The 12,217-nt window shown below is 36.6% G+C and overlaps 1 protein-coding gene across 1 annotated transcript in view; it reads right to left on the minus strand.

Annotated features, from left to right (window-relative positions):
• The window catches only part of CNTNAP2 (contactin associated protein like 2), an 816,026-nt gene that overhangs the window by 97,058 nt on the left and 706,751 nt on the right, over window positions 1–12,217 (minus strand). Inside the window, exon 15 of the mRNA XM_030444894.1 lies at window positions 2,908–3,035. Coding sequence (XP_030300754.1) covers window positions 2,908–3,035 — 128 coding nt within the window. The remainder of the gene's footprint in view (window positions 1–2,907; window positions 3,036–12,217) is intronic.

Below are 12,217 nucleotides of genomic sequence, written 5' to 3' on the forward strand. Positions count from 1 at the left end.
CCAGGATGGTAACACCCTCTTGGAATAAGAAACTTTATGTATTTTTCACATAGAATTATACATATAAGAGGCCAGCTTCAAGGAAGGACTCTGGTCTGACTTTTGTTTGTTTGGTTTTGGTTTGTTTGGATTTTTGGGTGTATGTGTGTTAATTTTCATTTGATTCAATGTCTTCACTTCCAGTAACCTGTAAGACCAGTCATTATTACTAGAATATTGTCTAAGATACAGTAGGTGTAAATTAGGCTCTACTGAAATTCCAGTTGGCTCTTTTACCAATTCAAATGAGGTTTTTGTTGAGATACTCTCCAACTGACTGTACCTTTGTATATAAGTAATACCACTGGTCTGACTGAGTCAACACATTGCATTTCCTGCTAGAAAACTGACCTAGCTCATAGGTTTAATGTATAAGTGAAAACTGCACTGTAAGGCAGTTTTTTTCTGAAAACTCAGGTGGTACCCTTGAAAAAGAAGTTCAAGATGTCGAAAGTGTCCCAAATTTTTAATAGAATTAACATGGGCTAATCATGCATTTGAAACAGCAGATTTATTTTTCATGACAACTAACAGTTCTGATTCACCAACTTGCACAAGGGACACATAAGAAATACTTAAGGAATATAAATGCATACCTTACCAACAATGCCAGCACTGATCCTGGCAGTAGCTGCTTGTTTTAAGTATCTATAAAGTGGTTTTTATAGAAACCCACAACACTGGTGAATACAAATCCACAACACTGTTAGGTTAAATAGGCAAACTCTATTGGAACATTATATAATAAGTACAAGAGTAAAGACAGAAGTGATATTTTGAAGTGAAAGAAACAAAGCATCAAGTAATGAAACAAGTACTGATAAGTCATGGTCAAAGTTACTGAATAAATGAATTCAAGGTATATTTGCCCTGAGAAGAGCATAATCACACACGCACATCCACAAACAAAATTGGTGCTTTTGTGATATAAGAACCAAATTTGGTTTCTTCCTGAATTTCTGTCATCTGTTAAGACCTTTTTGTCTGTCACTGCAGATCCCACATGAATACTGCTGATACTGGTTTCCTTCCAAACTCAAACTCCAATAAAGGCTACTCTCTGCTTAAATGAGGTTTCATTTATACTAATATTTAGGAATGGCTCACCTTTAGAGACTGATATTTCTAGCAGCATGCAGATGCAGGATAATGAGAAATATAGGCACTAGAAATATGCTATTTGTTACTTCTTAGTCTTCAGTTGTAGCAGCCGATTATAAAAATGTTTGTCAAACATAGCCGAGAAAAAAAAGAAACAAACACAAACTGACCAATGATTAATCAAATACCACAAATAACAAGCATCAAATAAGTGATGTCAAAGTTTGCAAATATGCTATGCTATTTGTTTCTGCTTTTTAGGTATCAGATTCATTAACAGAAGTCAGACGGATCATTTGTGCAACGCAGAAAAACCACAGAAAAAGAGGCAAAGCACATTCTATGCTATCACTGACTGATGGTCTCATCAGTCTGGTGCTGGTACTCAGTTCTGGTGAGGCCACACCTTGAGCACTGTGTCCAGTTCTAGGCCCCTCAGTTCAGGAAGGAGATTGAGGTGCTGGAGCAGGTCCAGAGAAGAGCAAGGAGGCTGTGAAAGGATCCAGCACAAGTCCTTTGAGGAAGGGCTGAAGGAGCTGGGGGTGTTCAGTCTGGAGGAGGCTCAGAGGAGACCTCATCACTCTCAACAACTCCCTGAAAGGAGGATGTAGCCAGGGGGGGGTCAGTCTCTTCTCCCTGGCAGCTACCACTAAGGCAAGAGGGCATGGACGTAAGCTCTGCCAGGGGAGGTTTAGGTTAGATATTAGGAAAAAATTGTTTACAGAGAGGGTAATCAGACATTGGAATGGGCTGTCCAGGGAGGTGGTGGATTCTCTGTCCCTGGAGGTTTTTAAGAAGAGACTGATGTGGCACTCAGTGCCATGGTCTGGTAACCACAGTGGTAGTAGATTAAGGGTTGGACTTGATGATCTCAGAGGTCCTTTCCAACCTGGATGATTCTGTGATTTTGTATTCCTTAGAGACCACATAAATATTAGTTATTGTAAACTAAATCAAGCAACCTTTCCTCATGGCATGTATTGTAACAGATTAGCCTTCAAACATGGAGGATATATGCCAATTGCATAAAATTCAAGTTTTTGAAGTGTAATTCAAAAGGGTCTTAAGCAGTTGCCCGGCCTTTGGTGGTGAATTTGCCTTCTGAAATATAAAGCAGACTGAAGGAAGAACGCATCTCAATATTTTTGTGTGTGGGAAGCGGAAGTTCATCCATTATAGTGACTTATTCTGTCATCTGCTGATCAAACTGGAAGATTTTTTACTTCCCGTCAGTACTCAGCCTGGAAATCAGGGATGGCTATAAAAAACTCTCTGTTTTACACGGAAATGTCTAAGCCCTGATATAGTTAATGTTTGATAACAATCTTGTCAAACATTATACATCTGTAAATGGAGTTTAGAGTGATGAGCTTTGCAATCATTGTACTATTTATAACCCATAAATATAATTTACAGTGATATGCATGGAAATCATAATGATAGCAGAACTGAACAGAAACACAGAGAGATGTTCTTATGCAATCTGTATTATTGGTTTTATGCACATAAACTTTGTTGAATAATCAAGGTTGCCATATTTGCCATAAAATTAAAAAAATAAATTAATATTTTAATTGCAAAGATGAGCCATTAAATGTGCAGTTTCACAGACAAAATTTCTCAAATCACTTCATGTTTTCACAGGAAAAAGTCTCAGAATAGAAAACTACTTCTCTAAATTTGCCTGAGGTGCCTACAAAGTTACCAATATCCAATTTAGTTTGCCTTCTACCCAGGAATATGTGGAAGAAAAACAAGCCAACTTACGATCTCCTTGACAACGGACGGGACCCACAGATACTTTGGCTTCAGACCCAGGCCTGTCAACATCTCCAACTACCACCTGACTCACTGGTAGGTGCTCTTTGTATGACAACATCCCAGTGTCTTTTCTCCTGAATTAAAGAAAGAGAGAAAGGAAGCAGTTGTGAATTATGTTTAAAGAATTTCTTTAATTGTTCAATGAACTAAGCATGCAACAACTACACCAATTCATGTTACTGTCTAAAACCTGTCTCAAACAACATCGTTTTGAGCAATGATGCTGCCCCTTTAGTGGAAAATGAATATATAGCAGCTACTGTCACCATAACACAGTCAGAGTACCAGCATGCTTTATGGCCAGTCCTGGACACAGTTGGACTTGTGTGGGCCAGTCCTGGGCTCAGCTGGGCAAGTTGTCCTTGCTTTCCACACTGACCAGATCCATACTAGCAGGTAACACTTTGCTGTTGATCTTGATGATGGGATTAAAAAAATACTAATGCTTCCTAGAGGTGTATCTTTTTTCTCTATAAGATGCCAGTTATTATTCTACCACTTTTAAAAAGCAGTGCAACCAAAGTAATTAAGTAAATATATTTTCTAGCAACAGCTCATTGGTACTTGTGCCTGTTCTCTGTGATGAAGAGAGGAACAGAAGATAAAATCAGTAAGTTTTTCAAATGGTAGATTACTGTTTTCCTTAATCTGTATGTTCTTCCTCTTCAAAGCACTTGCCTTTCTCCATAGGCCCTTTTGTTTCTTGAGATCATTAACACTCTCCTGTTGGACACAGCTATGCCAGGTGCTATATTGGTGAGGCTGCTACAGAAGGCTACTACAAAGAAAGTAAAATGGAGAGGAATAACCCTCATGGGCTGCTTCTGAATACTGTGTTAGCTTCTAGTTTTTCATCCATTGATTGCAATGCTCTTTACAAAGTTATTGTATGGACCAATTTGTAGACAGGCAATATAAGAAAAGGGAGATTAAACTACTTGCTCTTTAAGAAAGAAAAGAGTGAATAACTAGGCCAAGTATGTAGACCTAATGTTCCACCTCTGCTAAAGTCCTGTATCCATGAGACACACTCCCTTCGAGTAGAGGATAAATGTATATCACCACTTTGCTCATTCTAAGATCTTCCTCTGAGACTGACTTTCTCTGCTGATTACTGCTCTTTAAAAGAATGCTTTATAGATGGTTGCATCTATTTAAAATAAAGAATTCTTCAAAGAGTGGCAAAAATAAAGCTATTGGCATTTCTCTTCTTTTCTTCCCCTCTAACTGAAAAAGCTAATATTTCAGCTCCAAATAAGGATGAAAAAGATAGCTGTGTTCCTATCACCAATAGCTTTCAAATCCTTTGAAGGTAATGAAAATGAGTAGTAGCAATTTTCTCCGTCTTTACTGATCACATTTCTACTAATTTTAATATTTTATTTATGCATTTAGTTATATGGTCACTTTAAATCTGTTGCCATGGCAATAAAAAACAAATGTTAGCGTTCTCTTCAGGGATAACTTTATTTTCTGATAATCACTTACTTTTCTCATCATTGTAGGAAATTCATTCTTCCCTGCACAGGAGCTACTGAGGGATGGGAGTACTGGACTAGGAGTTAAGTACGGTGCCCGTTCTCCAGCAGAACTTGCACAGTTCGGTTGATCTTAGCAAAAAAAGGAGAATGATATCTTTTGGCCCCTGTGTTCACCAAAAAGAGAAATACACTCAAGAGACCAAGTGGCTCTGTTAGGATTTTTTAACAACATACTAATCATTGCTGATGAAGTAAAAAAGTTACAAACCAAAGACTCATAATTCTTGACTTTATGCTACAGACTTAGAAATAATCACAGCTGGAACACTCAGATCTTAGGAGTGATAATGCTTCTACCAGTATTTAAGGACTTTGCACATTAAGAGAGTGTAGAAAGTCTCTGAGGTTTTTCTTCACCAAAGAAAATCCCCTTAAGAGCATAAAGATTGAATTCAGAGTGTGTCATATTCCTATTAGTAGCCAAAGGGGAGATGAAGGAATCTTATCAAATCCTCTAATTATTATCATGAGTTATTGATGAAATCTCAGTTTAATTTTCTATTTCTAATTTCTTTTCCCATATATAACAGTGTGCAGAGTGCTTCAGGGTGCTTTCAAATGAAAGCAGCAGATAATAGTGCAAGTTTATAATTGGTTTGATTATGATAATCTGTTTACTCTTTATAAGCATTCTGTGGCATGTAAAAAATAAATGCCTTATGCATATATCAGCAAATGACATATTCAAAATAATGGTAAGATTCTGTATTGCAATCAATTTGTTTATATAATGATTTAATACAACCAGACTCCTCTGACTGGAGTAATTTATTTTCTCCAGTTTTGTTAAACATGACTTAATTATCAGTCCAGTCCCATGCAGGGAAAATCCTCAGGAATGTACTATTGGCAGTAATGGAATTAATTTTAATATATATTCTTATTTAACCCAAGGAACTGGAAATGTTTTGAGATACAAATGAAACACCTACTGGAATGAAATTATAGTGTTAAACACATATTATTTATTAGCAGTGGTTTGAAGAACATAAACTCCCAAGTATTCCAGTTTCAAAGGTGTACAATTACCCACCTCTCAGAAGACCCAGCTTTTTACTATGCAAGCACCCCTCCTGTAATCTTTGTATTTTCACAGACTAAGAGGTATAAAGTAGTTCAGTTCTGCTAATATCTGCAAATGAATGTCTGTAAAAAAACAATGTGAAGGGTACAGACATGCCAAGTGTTAGTATTTTCTCTGTTCCAAAAATATCTGGCAAGAATTTTATTTATTTCAGAACTGCTAAGAAGAACTAATATTACAGAGAATATAATGAACACTGCTAATTTAGCAGTGCCCTTAATAATCTGGAAACAAGATACTTGGAAATATGCAAGTTCTAATTAACAGGATTGAAGAACAGGGTAAAAAAAAGCTAGGATTAAAGCAAGCCTAGCTAACTTTCGACAGGTTTTGATAAAATAAAGTCAACTTTTTAATGGGCATATTATGCAGCATAAAAGCCATGCTTTTAGATTCACCCTGTTCCCAGGGCTCTGCCCTTCACAGGAACTGTGAACAGGCAACAACATACTCTAGGCTACAAACTTTTATTTCCACTTGAATTTGTTTTTCTCAGGAATAGATCTCTTGTCCTTTCCCACATGTCTTAGTTTCCCTTCAGACCTTAGAAGTAACTATCATATTGTGCTTGAACTTTCTTTCCAGTCTCAGTCCCAGAAGATTGCTTCCCATTTTACTTTCACGGGTGTGCAGAAGAATGTAAACCTGCAATAATGATGCTTCTTTCAAAGGGGCACTTATCCCAGCAGCACAGAAGATCAGTTTCCTTTAGTTATTAAAATGTACTATACAGCTTGACCATCTGTAATTCCTTAGAGTTTCTTAATCTACAGCTGTCTGGAGCTGGAATCAGTGATCTTACAAAATTTATTTTTATTTGTTTATTTAATAGAAGATTATTAGCAAAAGTGGTCTGAAAACAAGATCTGCTTTTACCTAAAAAAACATCTCTCAATATGTTCATGGCCGTTGTAGTAATTTTCTTTTCTTTTTCTCTTAAATTATTATGGAAATGGTAAGGAGATCGGGAACAAGTATCATTTCATACATCAGGCCATGTCAAAGAAATTTGTAACAGCCACTGCTAGAAAAAAATAAAATCCAGCAAAAGAACCTTACAGTATTATCTTCAAATTGTGCTATAAACGTATTATGAATAATGTTGCTACATCTACTGAGAAAAGAAAGTGGGGTCTTGTTATCATGAAAGTGCTCTACTTAGAAGAATTAAATATCTCACCATAAAACATATTAGATATACCCCCATTCATCAGAAATAATTATCTTAAACTGAATGTTCTAAGATTTGCAAGTGTGTTTAAATTAATGGTGCAGCATAGAGGTAATTACATGGTTTTTTTTTTTTATTATGCAAACATTTTGCTATAAAGCACAAGCAAAACATGGATACTTGTCACTATCCCTCTGCTGGTAAACATGCACTCCTGTGTCTCAGAATGAATTTACTTCATTAGGTTTTTCTTTTACTGCTTTTGCTAAAACACAGATGATCTGGTTTTGCAAGGATATGCAACTTCATCATTTGGTCATTTTCTTTATGTATAGCCTTTTCATGTTCTGCGGTACCCTTACGTCTTGTCTCCGTGCACGTATATCCACATGCATGTTGCACAGAGGAAATGAGAAAAGAGACTAAGCTTGGTATTTATGAAGTTTTAAAACATTGTATTCCTGCAATGTGCTCAGCTGTGTCACCTCCAGAGGCAGCTCGGGCTGTAACTAGCCATTCTCTCACTGCATTTACTGACAGAGTTATGAGACAACTGAGTGAATCAAGTTTAGGACTTCGCTACAGGGAAGGTGTGGAATTGTTGTGGAATATTAGGCAAGATGCATCTCTTAGAAAAATATGTTTTTCTGCACTATGCTGACTAGAATGCCAAGTATTCTTTTAGCATTTTGTTGACCAAACTTATACAAGATTTGTGACGTATTTATTAGCCAGATCACTCCACTTTCTTGTTCTGATGGATTTCCATTATTCTTCTTGTTAGCCTTTGAGTACAACTCTCTTTATACTACAGATCACCACTTTTCCCTCAACTAAAGACCAAACCAAATTTAGCAAAATTCACCATTCATTCCTTAATCTAGCTTCCTAGAGTCATAGAATGATTTGGGATGAAAAGGACCTTAAAGCCCATATGTTTCCAATCACCCTGACATAGGAAGGGACTCCTCCCACTAGACCAGGTGGCTCAAAGCCTCATCCAACCTGGCTTTAAACACTTTCAGGGAGCATGTAGCCACAGCACCTCTGGGCAACTTGATCCAGTGTGTCACCACCTGTAAAACTGTTAAATTATTTCTCAATTAAATCAAGATTTTAGGGAATGCATACAGCCTAGCAAGAGCTCATCATTTAACAATTATGGAAGAAAAGGACTAGAAGATCCAGTATTTTGAAGCCTAACCTCTGCAAGCTCTGCAACTGGACCCTTCAATATTCATCTCAGAGAGTTGAATATTTGTATATATAATGATATAGATACAATGATATATATTATCCAACTCAGAGAGTTGGATATTTGACTTAAAAAGGTTTTTCTTACACGTTTCCTATTGGACTTCTTACACATTTCCAATTGGAAAATAAAATTTGAGGCATGCATTAGGAGTATACAGTAACTCTTAAAGCCATTACCTACTTCATTTTTTAAGACCTCTTTCATGGAAAGAGGGAAGAGATCTACAAAAGTTGAGTTCATTTGGTAAGCAATAGTTGGTTTAAATCCAATGTTCCAGTCTTTACAAAGTTCCCTGTTGTCCTTACATCACCTCAAGAACAAGCTGTGTGTGATTATAGATATAGCTATAGACACACATTTATACATAGAAAGAGATAACCAGCTTATGCTGAAACATGGGTAATCACAATTCAACATAAGGAAAAAATTTTCATCATTAGAGTTGTCAAACACTGGCATAAGGTTGTCCAGAGGGAATCTGGAACCTTCATACTTGGAGGTGTTCAGGACTCTTAATGACACAGTCCTCAGCCACTGAGTGTGATTCCATTGTCTCTGTGCACCAGGTCAGACTAGTTGATACCAGGACCACTTTCAGACTGAATTACTCTGTGATCCCACCCCCTCATGCATATTTATAGATGAGTATAGTGCAAAATCTAACCACTCTCAAAGAGTTATAGAATCACTGAATGATATAATGCATTGGGTTGGAAGCTATTTTTAAGTGTCTAAGTTTGACACCCTGCAGTGAGCAGAAACATCTTTAACTAGGTAAGGTTGCTCAACCCCCTGTCAAGCCTAACGTTGAGAAAGTCTCCTGGGATGGGGCCTTGATCACACCTCTGTGCAACCTGTTCCAGTGTTTCACCACTGTCATAGTAAAGATCTAATCTAAATCTTCTCTCTGTACTTTAAGACCACTGTCCCTCATCCTGTCGCTACATGCTCTTGTAAACAGTCCCTCCCCAGATTTCCTGTAGGCCCCTCTATTTTTAGGGATAGCATTTTAAACATTTCTTTTTCATAGAAATAAAAAATGTAAATAGGTTTTTCCAATGACAACATAATATCTTGCATCATAAAGATAGATTTTTGTATTTGGTGCATTTTTTTTTAATTACATTTTCTAACACTGTCAGCTGATTTTATCTTATCATCTTGGTATTTGCCTGCTTGCTTGGAAATCAGCCTTTTCTTAGTTTTCATTTGAATCCACTTTCTTTTACGATTAATATAAAAAAATATATATTCACTCAGATACTTGGATGACTTCAAAAAAGGGAACTCTGTAACTTAAGCAACAACCTCAATGCAAGAAAGATTTTCTTTCCCTCAATCAACATTTTATGTAATCCTGTAAACAACTTCTACTTGACCATAACCCAAGCAAAATATAGTGGCCCCCTGCTTCCAAAACACCACTGCACTAACCCAAGACAGTAATGTAAAGGTCTCCACATTGTTAGCTGTAATGAGCTATTGATTTATATGAATGATTTCTTTCCAGTAATTGGGTTTTTTTCCCAGAAAAATATAACAAAAAAGGCCATCTAAATTCTGTCAGCAAGCTTGCTAATATAGACACACTTTTAGTGTAAAGAATACATGTAGCATTTTACTACCAGTTTAAAGATTACTAAAAGGAACATAAGAAAAACTTCATTACTGTGAGGGTGACAAAGCACTGGAGCAGGCTTCCCAGAAAGGTTATGGAGTCTCTTTCTCTGGAAACATCCAAAGCCAGCCTGGATACAATACTGTGTAATGTGCTCTAGACAATCCTGATTTAGCATGGGGGTCACACTAGATGGTCTCTAGAAGTCATTTCCAACCCTGATGATTTTGTGATTCTGTAAAAAATGCAGCATATTACCTTGGACTTTATTTATAAAGTCTCCATTGCATACTCAAACAGTTCTTACAAACTTAGAGGGATCTCCAGAGATCCTATTTCCTATATTAAATAACTTTCATTATTATAGTATTGTGTGTGAACAGAAGGCAGAGGAAAGAAAAACAACTGGAGAATCTGGTGTAGATGCTGGGGCTGGGACAAAATGTCTAACTATGATTAATTACAGATTAGTAATCTGGAAAGTTTGGGGCGTTCATTCATTATGCAATACACACACACAAAATCCAAGACAAGAAGGAGATACGAATGGTAAATAAGATAAAATCATAGCTCGTCCATGATATTAAAATAATTTATAGAGTTTAAACTACTTTTGTGGACTAACTACAGAAAAAAATAAAATAAAAGCAGTTTCTCCCTTTTCTCTTGCTTTAGAACCATTGCCTTTATAACTCAATTTGCAGACTTTATGAAAGGTTACAGAATTGCTTTGAGTGTCTATCATACACAATGCAAGCAACCTTCCTCTTTAAGGTAAAATAATGTGCTATGCATATAACAACAGTTTCCAGGCAAACAGCAATAGTGCATGTGGCTCTTGGGTTGGATTTTTTTTACCTTTTTCACAGTCAGGTCTTCTGTAGTGCTAAAAATCTGCTGCCAGAAATGAGAAAAGGACAAAGAATGAGTTCCTCTGAGAGCTGGAGTTTTGCTACTATCTGAACGATGAACTGTCATGATATTTTGATTAGTGGCCCTGAAGAAAATACTGCCATCACGTCCAGAGCTTGATACAAAAAAAATTTATCTTATGAGCCCCTGGGTTCTCCCCCATGTGTATGACTATTTCTTCTTCTCTCCCTTATACACGCATATATATATATGTATCCTGGAATGCCAAAGAACCAACTGTTAAAACAGATAAATATTTTTTTTACACTGGAGGCTTAGTACCTTCAGTTTGATGGACTCCCTTTTGGTTGCTTCAGCTAAAATATGATTTCTAAGTGTAATATCAGCCAAGCATGCACTGCAATCTTCATCTACACTGTAACACAGATTTCAAATGTCTTCTAAATAGGACTGCACTGATTTGGAAAAAAACAGTTGAGAGTCCTACAATTTAAGGAGAAAAGAAATGAACTCTCTTCAAGAGCTAAGCAGGGCCAGGCACTGAGTGAAATACATTTAGCTGATCAGCACTGGGGTATTTCATCTTCATAGCACTGCATGGACAGCAGAGTCATTACAGTGGAAGAAGAGGATGATAAGGAGGAAGAGGATGATGATGAGGAAATATTTGACAGCTTTAAGTCCTGCAGTGTACAGTATACTCTGCCCTCACCTAGCAAGGTGTGACAGTAAGGTCATTTACTTTTAAGTTAAGACCATGAGCTTTTAATTCAGACTAAGAAATCGGACTGTTTATAGGCAAGACATAGCAGACATTTTTGTTCTCTGTCACTTTGTCACTTGCACATAAATAATGAAGTTTAATAACAAGAAGAACACAAATATGCTGGGAATTAAATTTTAAATTACTTGTATGAAAGAAATAAATCGCATATCTGCATTTTTACCTGCTAATTCACAAGTCTTTCATAAATTTCTTAAAATACTTCAAAAACTATGGGATGTTTCCAACATTAAGAAGTATATCCAAGGTAGTAATAAATACAGATACCTAAGTCTGATAGATTTCTTTTTCAGGACTTCTACTGAATCATTCTGTAACTTTAAAGTATCTACATAAGACGAGCTGCCTATGATGGGCTGGAACCAAGTTCAGCTGAATACAGGAAAACTTGAACAGCAACACTCAGAAGTAAAGCTTGCAACAGGATGAAGACTCTCTTTTGTCTCACAGCAATTTACAGAGCAAATTAATAAACAAGGATAACATCTTGTCATTGCTTTCCCCTCTAACTTAATTTATTACTGCTATCATTGGATGATGAATGAACCTGAAGTCAAATGAGAATCATCATTTTTAGCAGGTTCCTAGAACTCAACCATTTTTACATATGTAGCAAGGTAAATGACTCTGCTCAAGATGCATGAAGCACAGATTCCTGTTTCCTTAGCCTCAGCCATGCTAGTCTTGTATTTTTTTTCAGGATGAAAAATCATTGTAACTGCAAAACACAGGTCTGAATACATAACACCAAGTAAGAATGTGCTGTTTTAACAAAGATGAGGCAGACTGCCAGTGATTTCATGTCCACATTTTCTTGTGTTTTCAGCTTTGAAGAAAGCTAGGATTTAGTTCTGTTGTTTGGTCACTGCTGTGAGTCACAAACATTAAGGGAAATACTATCTTTAATATCAATGAGTGGGATGACAG

This window comes from Calypte anna, chromosome 2, assembly GCF_003957555.1.
Source record: "Calypte anna isolate BGI_N300 chromosome 2, bCalAnn1_v1.p, whole genome shotgun sequence".
Lineage (NCBI taxonomy): Eukaryota > Metazoa > Chordata > Aves > Apodiformes > Trochilidae > Calypte > Calypte anna.